Raw genomic sequence first — 20711 nt, 5'->3', positions numbered from 1 at the left:
GAGTGCAGAGTAGTGAGTGCAGAGTAGTGAGTGCAGAGTAGTGAGTGCAGAGTAGTGAGTGCAGAGTAGTGAGTGCAGAGTAGTGAGTGCAGAGTAGTGAGTGCAGAGTAGTGAGTGCAGAGTAGTGAGTGCAGAGTAGTGAGTGCAGAGTAGTGAGTAGTGAGTAGTGAGTAGTGAGTAGTGAGTGCAGAGTAGTGAGTGCAGAGTAGTGAGTGCAGAGTAGTGAGTGCAGAGTAGTGAGTAGTGAGTAGTGAGTAGTGAGTAGTGAGTAGTGAGTAGTGAGTAGTGAGTGCAGAGTAGTGAGTGCAGAGTAGTGAGTGCAGAGTAGTGAGTGCAGAGTAGTGAGTGCAGAGTAGTGAGTGCAGAGTAGTGAGTGCAGAGTAGTGAGTGCAGAGTAGTGAGTAGTGAGTAGTGAGTAGTGAGTAGTGAGTAGTGAGTAGTGAGTGCAGAGTACTGAGTAGTGAGTGCAGAGTAGTGAGTAGTGAGTGCAGAGTAGTGAGTAGTGAGTGCAGAGTAGTGAGTGCAGAGTAGTGAGTGCAGAGTAGTGAGTAGTGAGTGCAGAGTAGTGAGTAGTGAGTGCAGAGTAGTGAGTAGTGAGTGCAGAGTAGTGAGTAGTGAGTGCAGAGTAGTGAGTAGTGAGTGCAGAGTAGTGAGTAGTGAGTGCTGAGTAGTGAGTGCTGAGTAGTGAGTAGTGAGTAGTGAGTAGTGAGTAGTGAGTAGTGAGTGCAGAGTAGTGAGTGCAGAGTAGTGAGTGCAGAGTAGTGAGTAGTGAGTAGTGAGTAGTGAGTAGTGAGTAGTGAGTAGTGAGTAGTGAGTAGTGAGTAGTGAGTGCAGAGTACTGAGTAGTGAGTGCAGAGTAGTGAGTAGTGAGTGCAGAGTAGTGAGTAGTGAGTGCAGAGTAGTGAGTGCAGAGTAGTGAGTGCAGAGTAGTGAGTAGTGAGTGCAGAGTAGTGAGTAGTGAGTGCAGAGTAGTGAGTAGTGAGTGCAGAGTAGTGAGTAGTGAGTGCAGAGTAGTGAGTAGTGAGTGCAGAGTAGTGAGTAGTGAGTGCAGAGTAGTGAGTAGTGAGTGCAGAGTAGTGAGTAGTGAGTAGTGAGTAGTGAGTAGTGAGTAGTGAGTAGTGAGTAGTGAGTAGTGAGTAGTGAGTGCAGAGTAGTGAGTGCAGAGTAGTGAGTGCAGAGTAGTGAGTGCAGAGTAGTGAGTGCAGAGTAGTGAGTGCAGAGTAGTGAGTGCAGAGTAGTGAGTGCAGAGTAGTGAGTGCAGAGTAGTGAGTAGTGAGTGCAGAGTAGTGAGTAGTGAGTGCAGAGTAGTGAGTAGTGAGTGCTGAGTAGTGAGTAGTGAGTAGTGAGTAGTGAGTAGTGAGTAGTGAGTAGTGAGTAGTGAGTAGTGAGTAGTGAGTAGTGAGTACAGAGTAGTGAGTAGTGAGTGCAGAGTAGTGAGTGCAGAGTAGTGAGTAGTGAGTGCAGAGTAGTGAGTAGTGAGTGCAGAGTAGTGAGTAGTGAGTGCAGAGTAGTGAGTAGTGAGTGCAGAGTAGTGAGTAGTGAGTGCAGAGTAGTGAGTAGTGAGTGCAGAGTAGTGAGTAGTGAGTGCAGAGTAGTGAGTAGTGAGTGCAGAGTAGTGAGTGCAGAGTAGTGAGTGCAGAGTAGTGAGTGCAGAGTAGTGAGTGCAGAGTAGTGAGTGCAGAGTAGTGAGTGCAGAGTAGTGAGTAGTGAGTGCAGAGTAGTGAGTAGTGAGTGCAGAGTAGTGAGTAGTGAGTGCAGAGTAGTGAGTAGTGAGTGCAGAGTAGTGAGTAGTGAGTGCAGAGTAGTGAGTAGTGAGTGCAGAGTAGTGAGTAGTGAGTGCAGAGTAGTGAGTAGTGAGTGCAGAGTAGTGAGTGCAGAGTAGTGAGTGCAGAGTAGTGAGTGCAGAGTAGTGAGTGCAGAGTAGTGAGTGCAGAGTAGTGAGTGCAGAGTAGTGAGTGCAGAGTAGTGAGTGCAGAGTAGTGAGTAGTGAGTAGTGAGTAGTGAGTAGTGAGTAGTGAGTAGTGAGTAGTGAGTGCAGAGTACTGAGTAGTGAGTGCAGAGTACTGAGTAGTGAGTGCAGAGTACTGAGTAGTGAGTGCAGAGTAGTGAGTAGTGAGTGCAGAGTAGTGAGTAGTGAGTGCAGAGTAGTGAGTGCAGAGTAGTGAGTAGTGAGTGCAGAGTAGTGAGTAGTGAGTGCAGAGTAGTGAGTAGTGAGTGCAGAGTAGTGAGTAGTGAGTGCAGAGTAGTGAGTAGTGAGTGCAGAGTAGTGAGTGCAGAGTAGTGAGTGCAGAGTAGTGAGTGCAGAGTAGTGAGTGCAGAGTAGTGAGTGCAGAGTAGTGAGTGCAGAGTAGTGAGTGCAGAGTAGTGAGTGCAGAGTAGTGAGTGCAGAGTAGTGAGTGCAGAGTAGTGAGTGCAGAGTAGTGAGTAGTGAGTGCAGAGTAGTGAGTAGTGAGTGCAGAGTAGTGAGTAGTGAGTGCAGAGTAGTGAGTGCAGAGTAGTGAGTAGTGAGTGCAGAGTAGTGAGTAGTGAGTGCAGAGTAGTGAGTAGTGAGTGCAGAGTAGTGAGTAGTGAGTGCAGAGTAGTGAGTGCAGAGTAGTGAGTGCAGAGTAGTGAGTGCAGAGTAGTGAGTAGTGAGTGCAGAGTAGTGAGTGCAGAGTAGTGAGTGCAGAGTAGTGAGTGCAGAGTAGTGAGTGCAGAGTAGTGAGTGCAGAGTAGTGAGTGCAGAGTAGTGAGTGCAGAGTAGTGAGTGCAGAGTAGTGAGTGCAGAGTAGTGAGTGCAGAGTAGTGAGTGCAGAGTAGTGAGTAGTGAGTGCAGAGTAGTGAGTAGTGAGTGCAGAGTAGTGAGTAGTGAGTGCAGAGTAGTGAGTAGTGAGTGCAGAGTAGTGAGTAGTGAGTGCAGAGTAGTGAGTGCAGAGTAGTGAGTAGTGAGTGCAGAGTAGTGAGTGCAGAGTAGTGAGTGCAGAGTAGTGAGTAGTGAGTGCAGAGTAGTGAGTGCAGAGTAGTGAGTGCAGAGTAGTGAGTGCAGAGTAGGGAGTGCAGAGTAGTGAGTGCAGAGTAGTGAGTGCAGAGTAGTGAGTGCAGAGTAGTGAGTGCAGAGTAGTGAGTGCAGAGTAGTGAGTGCAGAGTAGTGAGTAGTGAGTGCAGAGTAGTGAGTAGTGAGTGCAGAGTAGTGAGTGCAGAGTAGTGAGTAGTGAGTGCAGAGTAGTGAGTAGTGAGTGCAGAGTAGTGAGTAGTGAGTGCAGAGTAGTGAGTAGTGAGTGCAGAGTAGTGAGTAGTGAGTGCAGAGTAGTGAGTAGTGAGTGCAGAGTAGTGAGTGCAGAGTAGTGAGTGCAGAGTAGTGAGTGCAGAGTAGTGAGTGCAGAGTAGTGAGTGCAGAGTAGTGAGTGCAGAGTAGTGAGTGCAGAGTAGTGAGCGCAGAGTAGTGAGTAGTGAGTGCAGAGTAGTGAGTAGTGAGTGCAGAGTAGTGAGTGCAGAGTAGTGAGTAGTGAGTGCAGAGTAGTGAGTAGTGAGTGCAGAGTAGTGAGTAGTGAGTGCAGAGTAGTGAGTAGTGAGTGCAGAGTAGTGAGTGCAGAGTAGTGAGTGCAGAGTAGTGAGTGCAGAGTAGTGAGTGCAGAGTAGTGAGTGCAGAGTAGTGAGTGCAGAGTAGTGAGTGCAGAGTAGTGAGTGCAGAGTAGTGAGTAGTGAGTGCAGAGTAGTGAGTAGTGAGTGCAGAGTAGTGAGTAGTGAGTGCAGAGTAGTGAGTAGTGAGTGCAGAGTAGTGAGTGCAGAGTAGTGAGTGCAGAGTAGTGAGTGCAGAGTAGTGAGTAGTGAGTGCAGAGTAGTGAGTGCAGAGTAGTGAGTGCAGAGTAGTGAGTGCAGAGTAGTGAGTGCAGAGTAGTGAGTGCAGAGTAGTGAGTGCAGAGTAGTGAGTAGTGAGTGCAGAGTAGTGAGTAGTGAGTGCAGAGTAGTGAGTAGTGAGTGCAGAGTAGTGAGTAGTGAGTGCAGAGTAGTGAGTAGTGAGTGCAGAGTAGTGAGTGCAGAGTAGTGAGTAGTGAGTGCAGAGTAGTGAGTAGTGAGTGCAGAGTAGTGAGTGCAGAGTAGTGAGTAGTGAGTGCAGAGTAGTGAGTAGTGAGTGCAGAGTAGTGAGTGCAGAGTAGTGAGTGCAGAGTAGTGAGTGCAGAGTAGTGAGTGCAGAGTAGTGAGTGCAGAGTAGTGAGTGCAGAGTAGTGAGTGCAGAGTAGTGAGTGCAGAGTAGTGAGTGCAGAGTAGTGAGTGCAGAGTAGTGAGTGCAGAGTAGTGAGTAGTGAGTGCAGAGTAGTGAGTAGTGAGTGCAGAGTAGTGAGTAGTGAGTGCAGAGTAGTGAGTAGTGAGTGCAGAGTAGTGAGTAGTGAGTGCAGAGTAGTGAGTGCAGAGTAGTGAGTAGTGAGTGCAGAGTAGTGAGTAGTGAGTGCAGAGTAGTGAGTAGTGAGTGCAGAGTAGTGAGTAGTGAGTGCAGAGTAGTGAGTAGTGAGTGCAGAGTAGTGAGTGCAGAGTAGTGAGTAGTGAGTGCAGAGTAGTGAGTAGTGAGTGCAGAGTAGTGAGTAGTGAGTGCAGAGTAGTGAGTGCAGAGTAGTGAGTGCAGAGTAGTGAGTGCAGAGTAGTGAGTGCAGAGTAGTGAGTGCAGAGTAGTGAGTGCAGAGTAGTGAGTAGTGAGTGCAGAGTAGTGAGTAGTGAGTGCAGAGTAGTGAGTAGTGAGTGCAGAGTAGTGAGTAGTGAGTGCAGAGTAGTGAGTAGTGAGTGCAGAGTAGTGAGTGCAGAGTAGTGAGTAGTGAGTGCAGAGTAGTGAGTAGTGAGTGCAGAGTAGTGAGTGCAGAGTAGTGAGTAGTGAGTGCAGAGTAGTGAGTAGTGAGTGCAGAGTAGTGAGTGCAGAGTAGTGAGTGCAGAGTAGTGAGTGCAGAGTAGTGAGTGCAGAGTAGTGAGTGCAGAGTAGTGAGTGCAGAGTAGTGAGTGCAGAGTAGTGAGTGCAGAGTAGTGAGTGCAGAGTAGTGAGTGCAGAGTAGTGAGTGCAGAGTAGTGAGTGCAGAGTAGTGAGTAGTGAGTGCAGAGTAGTGAGTAGTGAGTGCAGAGTAGTGAGTAGTGAGTGCAGAGTAGTGAGTGCAGAGTAGTGAGTAGTGAGTGCAGAGTAGTGAGTAGTGAGTGCAGAGTAGTGAGTGCAGAGTAGTGAGTAGTGAGTGCAGAGTAGTGAGTAGTGAGTGCAGAGTAGTGAGTGCAGAGTAGTGAGTGCAGAGTAGTGAGTGCAGAGTAGTGAGTGCAGAGTAGTGAGTGCAGAGTAGTGAGTGCAGAGTAGTGAGTGCAGAGTAGTGAGTGCAGAGTAGTGAGTGCAGAGTAGTGAGTGCAGAGTAGTGAGTGCAGAGTAGTGAGTGCAGAGTAGTGAGTGCAGAGTAGTGAGTAGTGAGTGCAGAGTAGTGAGTAGTGAGTGCAGAGTAGTGAGTGCAGAGTAGTGAGTAGTGAGTGCAGAGTAGTGAGTGCAGAGTAGTGAGTGCAGAGTAGTGAGTGCAGAGTAGTGAGTGCAGAGTAGTGAGTGCAGAGTAGTGAGTGCAGAGTAGTGAGTGCAGAGTAGTGAGTGCAGAGTAGTGAGTGCAGAGTAGTGAGTGCAGAGTAGTGAGTGCAGAGTAGTGAGTGCAGAGTAGTGAGTGCAGAGTAGTGAGTGCAGAGTAGTGAGTGCAGAGTAGTGAGTGCAGAGTAGTGAGTGCAGAGTAGTGAGTGCAGAGTAGTGAGTAGTGAGTGCAGAGTAGTGAGTGCAGAGTAGTGAGTGCAGAGTAGTGAGTGCAGAGTAGTGAGTGCAGAGTAGTGAGTGCAGAGTAGTGAGTAGTGAGTGCAGAGTAGTGAGTGCAGAGTAGTGAGTGCAGAGTAGTGAGTGCAGAGTAGTGAGTAGTGAGTGCAGAGTAGTGAGTGCAGAGTAGTGAGTGCAGAGTAGTGAGTGCAGAGTAGTGAGTGCAGAGTAGTGAGTGCAGAGTAGTGAGTGCAGAGTAGTGAGTGCAGAGTAGTGAGTGCAGAGTAGTGAGTGCAGAGTAGTGAGTGCAGAGTAGTGAGTGCAGAGTAGTGAGTGCAGAGTAGTGAGTGCAGAGTAGTGAGTGCAGAGTAGTGAGTGCAGAGTAGTGAGTGCAGAGTAGTGAGTGCAGAGTAGTGAGTGCAGAGTAGTGAGTGCAGAGTAGTGAGTGCAGAGTAGTGAGTGCAGAGTAGTGAGTGCAGAGTAGTGAGTGCAGAGTAGTGAGTACAGAGTAGTGAGTACAGAGCAGGGAGTGCAGAGCAGTGAGTGCAGAGCAGTGAGTGCAGAGCAGTGAGTGCAGGTGCAGAATGGTGTGTGCTGTTGAGTGCAGAGTGCTGTGTATTGGCAATGTAAATGACAATGCCATTTATTTATGATTTAAGGAAAAAAAAAGAAATGTCATGAGCAATGCCAATAGCTCTACCTTTAATGATGCCGAGACCATTGCATTGCAAATGCTTGTTTAGCCCATTGTGATGATCCAACAGCCACATCTCAGCAGGCTGCCCACCCCAAACCATTTGACATCGCAGGAGTCTAAAAAGGTAGGCTACTCCACTATGACACAGAGGCTGACACCTCATTGCACTTTTCAAAATGCATTAAATGTAGGTTTACACACAGGAGTAAGAGAACACAGTCTACTTCATGCCCGGAGTAGGCATACCTGACTTTGTCAATGTGCACAATGGGATTACCTTGAACACTAGGCATGTGTGACACACATGACGTACATACTTCTGTGGCACCAACACTGTCCCACCTGCTGCATGGCTGTGTGGTAAACACCCCAGACACATATGATGAGGCAGAGCAGCAATGAGAACAGGTATTAATGGCCCACACAGAGTACACATCAGATATCTGGCAATGTACAGACCCGTCAATCAATACGCTCACTCATGTAGGCCTAATTATTGTACCTGTAGCAGATGCTGTTTCCCACTTAACCCTTGGACAACAGCAGGGACCCCCCCAAGGGAGACAGGTCACATACTGAAAGGGCCACACCTGTATCTCAATTGAGGAAGGGACATAACCTAATTCATGCACATGACTCTGGTACAAGCAAACAGACAAACTGTGATAGTGTAACCAGGCTGAAGGAGTGCAAAGTTCATGTTAGACACAGTTCATAGACTAGTCATGCACTTACCCCCTCCTTGCTGCGGTCTGGCCTTCAACTGCCCATTCAGGTCAGGGAAGACCACTGTCAGGATCCGGAGCATGTGGGGGATCAGGGTCCTTCGTCCACCATTTTGCAAGGACGCGACCGCTTCAGCTGGACTCTTGCGTGCGACAGGTCCAGCCACGTAGGTCCTGCCATCTCTTCTGGCAGTTGCGGAAGAGACGCCTGTGGACGCCCACAGATCGAACTGCCCAGGCAATGGTCAGCCAGATCTCCTGTTTCTGATGGGCATCAACCTGTAAGGATGACAAAGTTAAAGGGCCATTAACACACATGCAACATGTTTGTGCATCACACAGTTGGACAAACATGTTGTTTTCACAAGGACATCTGATGTACACAGGTAGTGCAACTATGGTGATGGACACTTGTCCTGCATCAACAACATGGAAACAGTGCCTGGGTAGTATGACCGTCTAAAAATGCACTTTCCCAGCACAGTACATGTTCACTGCAGGTACCTACACAATTTGGGTGGGACAACTAATGAGTGCACATGCTAGCCACTGCTTTACACAATGCCATTAGTGGGAGTCAGACAACATGCACAATGAGAGAAGATGTGGACTGCACACTCACCTGCTCCCCTGGTTTCCCATACAGCGTGCTGTTCTGTGGTAGGAAGCTGTCCAGCAGGGCCTGGTTCTCCTCCTCTGTGAAGGCTGGGGCCCTCTCCACAGTGTGTGCCATTCTTTGAGCCAGAGGATGTAGAGACAGCAGCAGTGGTAGCAGAGAAGCCAATCTGGAGCATGTAGTGCAGGCAAGTGAGCTCTCAGGGGAAGAGACAGCCTTATATCAGTACAGCAGAGGCAGATTCTGTAGGTCTGACACATTTGCATCCTATGAATCTGGCCAATCCATCGCATTGCATGCCTCGTTCACACCTTCCGCATCGTTCAAAAATCTCAACTTCATGACACCAATAAGTATGATACATTGTTGTAGGGAGCCAACGGAATTTTCAGCACACGAATCGTACAAGTATCAAAATCGTGTCATTGTCCATGATAGTCAATAGCCAATGGGTGCGCACGGCTCGGGCCCTAGGTGTTGTGGCATGTACATGAGACGCTACATCATGAGAGTAGCCTTGTGTCAATACATGTTCCCTGTGTGTGTGTCTGTGAGAAACCTGTGACGTGGGTAAGACATCTGTCCTCACTAGTCACTGTGGTGTGTGTTTGGAGACTCGTACTGATCTGCTGTGACAGAGCCCATAGATTTGGCACAGCACAACATGGACGATGTTGTGTAGACATGTAGAGCTGAGGTGTCAGATGATGGGCATGTTTCTGGCATATGTGCCCATACCCAACAGCACAACATCATGCACTTGTGTCCTTTGATGTTGTTTCATATGCTATTTTCCCTGAAAACTGGCACATAGTTGGGGAACTGACAACCTCTATGTACGGCAGGGGACCAGCTGTACACAGACCGTTCCCTGACCTTTCAACCATGGTTGAACATGACTGCATCCGACAGTACCGCTTCACTAGGCCACTGATTCATGATTTTTCGGAGCAGTTGGCCCCACACTTGCAACCTGGCCAGCCATACCCTACAGCGCTGACCCCCAAGGTGAAGGTGATGGCAACCCTATACTTCTTTGCCACCGGTACCTTCCAACACACTGTGGCTTATGCTGGTGGGATGTCACAGATCATGTTCAGCCGTGTGCTTCGAGATGTGTTGGAGGCGATGTTGCATTTCCTCGATCACCACATTCTTTTCCCGACAAAACAACAACTCCATGACATATGGGGTGACTTCTATGCACTGGGAAGGATGCCACATGTCATTGGCTCCCTTGATGGGACACATGTGGCTTTTGTACCACCACAGGCACATGAGCAGACATGCCGCAACAGGAAACATTTCCAATCAATCAATGCTCTGGTGGTATGTCTGGTGGACATGACCATTTCGCATGTGTGCGCACGTTTCCCAGGTTCAGCACGCGACGCGTACATCATGAGGAGTAGTCGCATCCCAGCGATTATGTCACAGATGCAGTACCAGCGTACCTGGACTTGTCGGTGTGTACCGACTGTTTACCATTGTGTGGGTTTTGTTGAAGTTGTTCCCCACCCTCTTTTCAGACTCATTAATGTGCAATTGTCTGTATGTAGGTGACTCCAGATACCCCAACATGCCGTGGTTGCTGACACCCCTCAGGAACCCTGTGACACCGGCAGAGATGCGCTACAATGAGGCACATGGTCGGACGAGGAGGGTGAGCGAGCGGACATTTGGTCTCCTGAAAAGCAGATTCCGCTGCCTTGACAAGGCAGGAGGGGTCCTTCCATATGCACCAGCTAAGGTGTGCAAGATCTTCATTGTGTGCTGCATGCTACACAACCTGGCAGTGAGGAAGAAGTTGCCTCTCATCCAAGATGATAATGGCCAACCTCCTCCAGCCGTGGAGGATCCTGCCCTGGGGCATGATGCCAGTGATGGAGAGGATGAAGGTGATGTCTGGGCCCAGATGATCCACAACTTCTTCTCATGAATGTCAGTATACAGTGATGTGTTTTCAAATTGTGTTTACTTGATGTATGTTGGTGGTGCAGTGGTGCTGCTTGAGTGTGGTTGTGTGCTACTTGACAGGATGCTTGCAGGGATGTGTCCTTTCAAGTAGTCTGTACTCCCAAACAGTGTTTACTTGATTATTAGGTTGTGTTTACGTAGTTTGGGAATTGTTTTTGGGCATGTACATTGTAGTTGTGTGCTGTAAATCTGTGTATTTGATTATGTTTTCTGAATGTCCTTCACAGGGTACTTTGTTAGCCATACAGCGTGGCATGAACTCCCACACCCAGATTCCTGTTACCGGGTGAAAGTAGTCGTTGTACCGAACAAGGATGTGCCACACACCCCTGCACTTTCATTGTTTCCAACTTGGGACGTTTAGATCACTGTCACGTGAGGCTCCCTTGCATCAGTTGTGGGATTCTCAGGTTGTGAATCCTTGTTAAACCTGTGCTCCATTATGATATGTGCTTTGTCAGTATTCACACATCCACATGTAATTTGCATTATATACCTGGGGGCTGATTGCCACTGACTCAGGATTGGTGTGATGTCTATGCATTCCAATGTATTTCCTGTCAACATTAGTGTAGGCAATATCCAATGGCCATGGTGAGTATGTGTTATGTTGCCCTAGTGGTGTGTTTCCCTCATATGTGTCACATTAGTATGACTCACATAACTTTGTTCACATTGCTGTAGTAGTTTGCATGCACAGTATTCTTCCGCAAATCATTACCTCCATGACACCAAGCAAGTTTAAATCAAGACAGAGGCAAGTATTGTGTCGATGTGATTTTATTTACAAACATGGGTGAGGATAGGGAACGTCATTGGAAGTGCTCTACAGTGTGATGTTAATCTAAAGTTCACAGGTGAGTTGATAGTCAAGGAAGATGAAATGTCCAGAGTAAAGTCCACAGTAAGATGCATTGTCACCACTTAGACCCTCCATGTCAAGTGGGTGAGTTGATTGTCAGTCGACAAGGTCTAATGGTCTGCACACAAAGGACGATATCAGGAACAGGTGTTGAGTTCCTCAGGGATGTGCAGGGGCATCAGCATCTCGCTTGCCCTTCTTCGGACAACTCCTTTTCTTGCTCGGGGGACCCTCAGGTGCAGGCCGCTGCGGTGACAGGGACTCTCCTCCAGAGTCCTCCTAACTCCCTGTGGCAGCTGCGGATGTTGTGGCAACAGATGTTGTGGGCGCACAGGGAGGTGTTGTCATGTTGGTGCTGATCTGGCAGAGGCATCTCCGTATGTCCCTATGCACCACTGTTAGATCGTCCAATTTGTCCCACTTGGATTCCATGCGGGACATGTGTGCCTCAGCCCGGGACATATGGGAGTCCAAGTGCGCATAATGGGAAGCCTGCTGTTGCTTTAGGTCCTTGAGGATCCCCACTACCTGGCCAAAACCTCTGGTGCTTTCATTGTACGCATCTATGATGCGTCCCAGGTGTGGGTCATCATGCAGTCCAGCCCCCTCTGCAGGCCATGGCCTCTGCCTGGCCACCCTCCCACCACCATGAGCCACATGTGCAGTACCTGTCGTGGTAGTCACAGGTGATACTGGGCCCCCTTGGGTGTTGGCACTGGTGGTGTTGTCTGTCGCTTCCAGGGTTCCCTGTGTACCTGTGCTGTCGGTGGCCTGTGGCCTTGGTCTGTCCGTGTGGACATGCATACTCGGTCTATTGACTGCTATTGCAGGAGTGGTTGCAGGGGGGGCAGATGTCTCTACTGCTGGTGCTGCACAACAACTCACACCGGAGGGGCTTGGTGGTTTATGGTCATTGTCCGAAGAGGACAGAGACTGAACCACACTGGTGAGCTCCTGGTCCTCCAAAGTCTGGGACTTGGACTCCTCTTCAATTCCTGCGGTGTCCCCGGCATCCTCTATGGTTAGAGGAAACACACAATGTATGTTATGGTTCTACCAACATCAATGTTTCACACACATGACAGTTGCCACTAGACATCATTATAAGAGTCAGTAGATTGTATTGTCCCAAGTTGTGACGGACAGGGGTTGATCTGTCTAAAGCACTTTCTCCTGGCAAGCTGAGGCATTTCAATGTGCACATCAAGCTGTGTGCATGACTAGCTCATGTATTGATCAATTGTCTGTGCATGGCCATTGCTACTGAAGTGCCTTCACATGCCCGACACAGCTGAATCCTCCCTGTCCACATTTGTGCTTTAACGAGGACATACGTACAATTCCAGTTAGGGTATGTTGCAAGCTTGGGGCATATGTGGTGGCAGTTTTTGCTGGTCTTTGTGCGTCACATTGATCTGTCTGAACAATATGGTTACAGTCCAGTATGCCCAAGATCTGATAGGAGATACTATTTGGTTGTCTGTGTTCCTAGTCTACATCTCATTTCATGCAAGTCATGGTCTTACCATAGCTAGTGACGTTGGTGCAGAGTTTTGTCCATGCTGACTTTATTTATCTTGTCAAGTTCCTCCATGGTGAGGGGGATTAGGGACTGCAGCGATCTTGCTTTTCCATGCGCATGACAGTGATGGGCAGTGGTGTGTGTTGCAGGGCAGCTGCTGTGAGCTGCATGCCTCCTCCAATGCAGTCCAGGTTAGTCATTGTGTCTGGAGTGTCTATGACAGTGAGTGATGTGCTGTGTGAATGATGCAGACAACGCAGAACAATGTGGTATTGAGATGCTGCTCACACCTGTACCTTTTGGTAATGACACCATGCTACACTGTCAGCAATGTGGGCGTGTACATTTTAGTCACATTCAGGTGTCCCCTGTCGATGATGTCTGTGACATTGTGTGTGCTTGGTGCTATGTACTATGTCTGCATCTCCCCAATTGTCAACTACAAAACACGCCTTTACAGCCAGGTCTGGGGACACCCCAGGGAAACTGCATCCCCAGACAGTGAGAGGATACCTACAGTTCCAATGGCTGTGAGTGTAAATGTGTTTGAGTTGGCCAGTGAGTAGGTCTGACTTGCAGCCAAATCAGACATCCGGATCATGTGTCTGCCATCTTGCCCAGGCATTTACTTTTGGAGTGACTGGTCCCAATGGTGGTATTTGTTCTGACTGAGGAGGTGTGTTTTGAGCGGGCCCTGATAGCATTTTGAGTCAGTGCAGGACCTCCATCCACCAACAGAGGCAAGGTAATCCCCCATGTGGCATGATTCCATTGCAGGGAGGCTCATTTTACTTTCAGGGTGTCAGACAGTGGTGTTCTATTGTTTGTTTGTACTATATAACAAAGAGGGTTTTGGCAAAAGCACAGTAAGGCTGTGCCGAATACGAAATGAACAAAGGGATTGCCAGTACTGTGCGATTCTTTATGATTATTTAATGAAGAGTTGAGCGGAGAATAACTCAACCCAAAACCACTATTTCAGTCAAGGATCTTTATGAAAATTAATTTATTTCATTAATTTTTGTCTGCTTATTTCTTTTTCTTTCTATTTTTTTCTTTCTCAGAAACTGTAATTAACCAGTCAAATTGAACAAAGCATTAATTATACATGAGTGTTCACAATGAAATCAACATATAAAAAACACTGGTTTAAAGGTTCAATTCAATGCAGTAACCAGAGAACCAATGACAGTGGGGGTATACAAACCCAAATCACAAATCAACAATACAACATATAGAATGACGCTTTTGGACAACGATTAGACGATAGACAACATATAAGCTTGATGGGGCCAATAAAGCCTCTATTTACATACAGAATGTTCAAAATAGGACCTATTGCAGAATCTCTGCACTACTCTAGAAACGGCCTATATCTCTAAATGAAAACGTGCCAAATTAGACGTATCTTTTTCACATACGACCACACACTGTGTTATTATTTTACAGATTTTAAAAGAGAGGTTGGTCGCAAAAACAGAGTTTGTTTGGGCAGAATTCCCAGCAGGGCCTTCTACTCCCCACAGCAGAGCACATTGTCAGAGATCTTGTAAGTGGCTTTTCACTCACTCGCTTGTGGTGCATGATCACAGGTGTGTATTTTGGTGTTGGTGTGAGGGGTGTGTGTGTGACAAGGCCTGCTGGTAGATGTAGTCAGAGCTGGCAGTACTCCTTCCCACTAGGCCAGATGTCCCCCCCATGAGGCATGCCTCCATTGCAGGGAATGCAATTTACCTTTCAGGCAGTCAGGCATTGGGGTCCTGTTGTTTGTTTGAGCTCAAATCCCAACAGGGCCTTGTGCACCCCACAGCAGGGCCTAGTGTCAGCCATTTGTGTTAGTACTTTAGCACTCCCTGTGAGGAGAGCATGGTTCAGCGTGAACTTGCTGGGACATGTAGGTGGGGGTCTGTTGGCTGTGACTTCGACTCCCATCATGCTTTTGGCTACACCGACCTTCCCAGCATACCCAACCTACCTTCCTTTTGACTCCGCTTCCCTGTGAGTGAGTGAGACAGCAAGATGGCGGACAGTGGTGTCCTGTTGTTTGTTTGAGCACAATTCCCAGCAGAGCCTTGTGCTCCCCTTAGCAGGGCCTGGTGTCAGCCCTCTTGTCAGTACTTTGCCACTCCCTGTAAGGTGAGCATGGTTCAGGGTGGGCTTGATGGGCCATGTAGGAGGAGTACTGTTGGCTGTGACTATGACTCCCATCATGCTTTTGGCTACACCCACCTTCCCAGCATACCCGAGCTTCCTTCCTGTGAATTAGCTTCCCTGCGAGGTGGTGTAACTGTGCTGGCAGGATGGCTGATAGTGTTGGCTTGGTGTTTGTTTGTGCACAGTACCCAACAACGCCTTGAGCTGCCCACAGCAAAGCCCAGTGACAGACAACTTGGAAGTAGGTTTTGATTCACTCTCTTGGGGAGCATATTTCCAGGTGTGTTGTTTGGTGTTGGTGGGAGGTGTGTGTGTGTGTGTGTGTCAGGGCCTGCTGGTAGATGTAGTCAGGGCTGGCTGTACTCCTTCCCACTAGGCCAGGTGTCCCACCGGGAGGCAAGCTTCCATTACAGGGAGTGCAAGTTACCTTTCAGGCAGTCAGGTATTGGGGACCTGTTGTTTGTTTCAGCCCAAGTCCCAGCAGGGCCTTGTGCTCCCCACAGCAGGGCCTGCTTTGAACCATCTTGTCGGTACTTAGCCACTCCCTGTGAGGTGAGCATGGTACAGTGTGAGCTTGCTGGGCCATGTGGGTGGGGGCTGTTGGCTGCGACTGCAACTGCCATTGTGCTTTCTGATACAAGTACATTCCCAGCAGACCCAACCTTCCTTGCGGTTGACTCAGCTTCCCTGTGAGGTAGAGTGATAGTGGCGGCAGAATGGATAGCAGTGTTTGTTGGCGATTTATGCCACTGCCTTGCGGTATTTGTTGTAGGGTTTGTACATGTTATGACATAGTTGCATCTTACTATGTTATGGCAGGTATTGTGTCTGTAACTGGCTTACATGTTACAGGGTACTTGCCTTTCTGTTGCTCTGGCTTTGGTAACAGTACTTGGTTTCACTGTCCCCTTGACCGTGATATATGTGTATTGTGGCACAATCTTGAGTATATAAGTTGTGTACTCACCAGGCTCTGGTATTCCTGTTAATCCCTGGATGCTCTCCGGTGGTAGGATGGCCTGCACCTTCTCCTCCCAGGACCTGAAGTGTGTTGGTTTGGCAGGCGGGCCACCGCCGTTCTGCTTGTTCAAGGCTTGCACCCTGCTGATAAGCTTCTTGACCCTCCTGCGCACATCATAGTACCTGTTCTGTATATCGTCCTTTGTGCACAAACAAGGTGCTTGTGCGTTGACCTTGTCGACGATCCTCTCCCACATCTTTCTTTTCTGTGACATGGGGGTCTGTTGGACCAATGTGCCAAACAACAGTGGCTCTACTCTGAGGATTTCTCAAGTCATGACTTCCAACTCACTATCTGTAAACTTTGGATTCTTCTTGGGTGGCATGGTGCTGGGTGTTGTGAGGATTGACGTGTGTGAGGGTGTAAGTGAGTATACTGGGTGTGAGTTTATCTGTGTTTCTGTGATTACTTATTTTGAGAGGTGCAAATGGTGTGGATGTTGTGTGGTGTGCGAGTTGTGGTGTGTCTCTGCAGTGTAGTGGTGTTATCTGCTGTCCTATATCTGTGGGTTGCAAAGGATCATGGTATGAATTTCTGGCCGTTATATAGGTGGAGATGTGGGTATGTCTTGGTTCCTTTTTTTTCTTTTTGTATTTATTGGCTTTGTTGTTGCTTGTTTGGTCCTTTTTTTGTCTTTTTTACTTTGGTTTTGTTGGACATGATGGAGACGTTCATTGACCGGGACGGACGCTGCCTGTGGCTCTTGCGGGGTAATCAGAGTCTGTCACACTGACATTCTGCTGTGTTTATACATTGGCGTACCCGTCAGCCGCAAGGGAGTCTATTATTTGCTAGTCACTGTTGTCTGTACGTCTCAGTCTTCCGGATTGCGCTCCGTGCGAGTCGGCCTCATTTCACATGCATTGCATCATACTTCGCGGGTACATGTCGGTTGTCTCTGTTCCTGATGCGTGCTGGTTGGTTCAATTTCCGGTCCGTTTACGGGCGACTCAGAGATTGCTATACGGCTTGGTCAGGCGGCTTGGATTCCGTGCGGGTGGGTTGTAATTCACACGCGTTGCATCGTACTGTGCGGGGTCGTATGGTGCCGGAACATGTCAGTCGGTCTCCATTCCCGGTCTGTGTCGGTCGGTATGGTTTACAATCGGAATCGGCCCCAAAGTTACCTTATACATCCGATTGATTGGAAAGAGTTCACGAGGATAACATGGTTAAGCTTGCAGAAAACGGGATCACCAAGAAAAAAGAAGCAACATGGGAAGCAAAGGTGCAAATGATACAAAGTGCCATGTGCCTTGCATCACAGAAATAAACAGTCCAGGCGAGATGCATCTGGAATTTCAAAGTGCCAAGCTGGCAAGCTATATCCAACTTGCTGCATTTGTTATATACAGTGCGAAGAACTGGCAGAAGTGTGATATGAAGCACCACATAAAACTCAAGCTATTACTACTAATAATAAGAACTATAATAGTAATAAAGCTGACTGAGATAAATACAGCAGGGCAGTTTTAAATCAGCACTCCAGGGAATAAAAGGTTTTTCTGTTGAGTCTTTATCTACTGGACAATGCATTAAAATATTTGGCCAGCATGTCACACACCTCACAATGTCCAACAGTGTTAAGGCTGCATTTAGCCGGTCTGTTTTCAGAGTAGGCTTTCCCATTTCAAAATACAGAAAACTCCTCCCTCTCTCTTCTGTTATACAAGATGCACAGGCCCTGTTTCAGCACCCATAAATTCCTAATTGAGCATTTGTTCATTTGAAGGAGGACAGAGTCCAGGCGCATTAAGGAATCCCCATCACCTTAAGATGTTTCTATTATAGCAATATGGAGCTATCCAGATGGGCTACTGAACAGATGTTTGAGAATGCAGGCCACCCATCTCCACTTTACACCTATTCCTCTTACCCCATAGACTTCGGAAGCCTATGAACTTTGCGGATGCCCTCTCTTCGAAAGCAAAGAGGAGCATTCATGGCTAGAGAACCAGTCCATGTAGCCTAGTCTGCAAAGCCTGACACTGCTCCAGGAAACTTTTCCACCCCACTAGTGGGGGTGGGGACAGAGGGTCTCCATGAAGGTGGGGGAAGAGTATGACTCAGAGCCAAGGACCCCTGTCCTTGGCTCTGAAAGTCTGAAAGTCTCTGAAAGTCTCCAAGTGTCGCTTCTGCTCTACAGTCGTATACATCAGACCTGGGCTCAATTACTGCAATACGGTGCCTTCCGGCAATGCGTTAAATGCAGGGGCAGAACATTACCGGAAGGCAAAATAGGACCTAGAGTCCTATAACACAACACAAAGCGGACAATTTTCAGCAAAGTAATCTTTGGCTTTTTCAGTTGTTCGTTGATATAATTTTTGCATCTATACCCTGAGCACCAGCACGTGGGAGACTATTTCTCCTTCCCTTTGCTCACATTGACCCATACATGGTCCTAGCATTAGCGAGATGAGGCGCAGGATCTGATCTATCGATGTTCAGGTAACCACTTCTACCAACCACAGTCAACACTAGACCTGATCAGTTTGACAGGCTCTGACAGCAGTTATGCTGGGAAGAGGACCCGATCCCTTGCATTAGCAGAAGAACATGATGCACCAGCGGGTCTATAAAGTACTCATATATACCCTCGATCAGGGTTTCCGCCGCAGACTGTACCGTTCAGCTCTTGCCTAGGAATGATCTCAGGCGGGATGAAGATTGCACACACTTCCTTCACCAGCTCTGTGTAGGGAAGGCTGCTCCATTTCAGCAGAGTGGGGAGGTCCACTTTAGGGATGTCTTCAGGCATGAAGAGACCACCATCTGGAGCAAATCCAGAAAAAAGGACCCCCTCAAAGTCCACCCCGCGGACTCCTCCCTGGGTGCTGGCATACTTCATGGCGCCAAATGTACTGTAAAGAAAATAAGAGATTCAATGTTTGAGCATGTCCGTGTTAAAATCACACTTCTTAGGTAATAAGACATTTAATATGAAAGAGGCACTGAATCAACAGTATTGTGTTCATAGCACTGCTTTAAAATGGTATAGAGCCAGCATGCGCAAATCAAATGAGACGGTGTTATAAAATATACATTTCTCCAGAACTTGTTGTGGTTATTGAAGGTGTTGACTCAATGCATGCGTCTCAAAAATGGAAGAAGATGGTGGCTGTTGGCATGATGAGCCAATTTACATAGATCAACATGAGCTGTGCCAATCAACACAACTAAGCTGGTGGGAAAGCAGAATCATATATTTAGTGTTTTAATATTTGCGCTTTATGATGAAGACAAGATTGCACATGCATGCCTTAGCATGCACTGATAGGTTATATTTCCTAATTAAGCCCAGGTGCATGTTAACCATAATAGGTCTTGAAAGTCTCAAGTGCTTCTGAAGCCTGGAAACCATTTTATTCAGTGTTGTAAATTTCACATTTTCAGCACGGTATAGTAAGTGTAACCTCATGGTGTGCTGTTAAGTGAACCGCGTATCCCCTTTGCGTCAACATCTTTAGGGATATCGCCCTGCGCCCCGCGCCCCATGGGTAAGTCACTTACTCAAAAGATGGCTACGTCATGTGACAACTGTACTAACATTATTTTTTAATTAGTCTAGAAATAGTCTGTGTAAGTAGCTCGCAGGAACGGTGACGTGGCATCACGGTTTATACATCAGCATCATTAGATGTATTCAGCCTTTTAAAGTGAGGCACAAATCAAATGTGTGTCCATAAAAGCAGTTATGAGAATAGGAGTTATTACTACAGGAGTGCTTTTTCATACACTATTGCATGCCTTTATGAACTGTCCCTGAAACATCCAGCTCGTTATTATAAGTACAAAGAGGGAGCAGTCTCTTCTATTTGTTATAACTGTATACGAATATTCCATGAATATTACCATTTTATTCCCATTTGAGATGATTTGAGGCTAATTCAGGACGTTGATTAGAGTACGTAAAAGAGTACTTCAAAAGTTGTGCTTTACGCACTCCAAAAGTTTTTGTGACCAGGCGCCAGAGAAATTAGTAAAATGCAAGTTCAATGTCTGTATTATTGTTATAACCTTTGACAATTTTTATGTTTATAAGACTCAATGTTTGAATGCCTTGACTGCTTGTATGAATCACACTTCCGTATTTTTCACTCCCTTATCCTCACCCTAAATCACCACACCCTTACCTTCCCTCGCCCCACATATTAACATTGTGATAACAAATGTATGAATATTTTATGATTCCAGTGTGATTAAATAATACTGTGCACTAAGTAAGCAACGTTTCCATTCTGGTTTATTATTTTCTTTTTAAAGTACTGTTTCTTTCAATGTATATGAAACTATTCACGGAGACCCTCTTCCTATGTACTGTTTGATACCCAGGTCTCAGTGACCAATTTGGGTTTATCCTTCTAGGTAACTGTATTCTCCAATCTGGCTTAGTGAAGGAAGTGACCCAAGCCCACCCAAAATGCCTCCTGCGCCCCCTGATAGGTGAGGAAAACCTCCCCCCGGGTATAGGTAACCAGCCCCCTCGCATCCCCATAACATCCACTGCTCCATGGACATATCCCTGTTGATGGCTCAAAACAGGGCCAGGTCCCACAGTGGAAGCTCCCTGTCAAAAGGGGCCCTGTGTAGTACCTTCGTGACCACTGCCTCCCACACCATTAGTGTCGGTCACACCCGGTAGGGGACATAGCAGTCAGAACTTCCCCCCTCTCATCAGTAGCCGCACTAGTGTATCCACCCTAACATGTCCGCATACAATCTCTTCTCCCAGTTGTCAGAGTCGGTCAACCATTTTGCGGCATGTTGCAGTGTGGCAGCGTAATAAAAGGTTTGTAAATCCCAGTCTTCTAAGCCACGTTTAAGGATGGACAGTGCCACATTACTGCATTTCCCTGCCCACACCAGTGAGATAAGCAAACTATCTAGTTGTCAGCAGAATTACGGTCAAAGCTAGAATAACGCGTTTTGAACCAGGTTGAGACACTGAGTAGGACGACAATCTTCGCTACTGCCACCCTGCCCAGCACTGTAAGGGGGAGTATGGAGCAGAAAGTTACAGAGGCCTTGAGGCATGCTAAAAGAGTATCCACATTTAGATGCAAAAAGGCAGGTTCAGAATGGGTAACTCTGATACCTAGTTATCGGAACCCCTCAGTCTTCCATTGGATGCCCAACTCCAGCACCCTGATCAAGCTCCCTAAGGGAAACGACAGAGACTTACGGATATTCACCATGAGCACAGGCACATGTCCGAAGGTATTGGGTAAGCCAATCAAGACCGGCACTGAGCGGTCTAGGGTGTGAACAAATATCAATGCATCATTCGCATATAAGGAGACAGCAAGCAGGGATCCCCCTATTCGGATTTCCCACTGCGCCAGCTCCCGACATAGCAACAGTGCCAGAGGCTCACTCTCGAGTGCGAAGAGCAGAGGTGACAGG

At 47.6% G+C, this 20711-nt stretch overlaps 1 protein-coding gene across 2 annotated transcripts in view; it reads right to left on the bottom strand.

Moving 5' to 3' along the window:
* Positions 1-20711, bottom strand: part of THNSL2 (threonine synthase like 2) — a 185470-nt gene that overhangs the window by 146817 nt on the left and 17942 nt on the right. For both annotated transcript variants that reach the window (XM_086964274.1, XM_086964275.1), the window contains exon 2: positions 17934-18169. In XM_086964274.1, coding sequence (XP_086820400.1) covers positions 17934-18156 — 223 coding nt within the window. In that variant the 5' untranslated portion in view covers positions 18157-18169. The remainder of the gene's footprint in view (positions 1-17933; positions 18170-20711) is intronic.

The sequence above is a fragment of the Lissotriton vulgaris genome, chromosome 3_2 (assembly GCF_964263255.1).
Source record: "Lissotriton vulgaris chromosome 3_2, aLisVul1.2, whole genome shotgun sequence".
Classification (NCBI taxonomy): Eukaryota; Metazoa; Chordata; class Amphibia; order Caudata; family Salamandridae; genus Lissotriton; species Lissotriton vulgaris.
The sequence above is the reverse complement of the archived record's forward strand: the minus strand, read 5'-3'. Positions and strand labels throughout refer to the sequence as shown.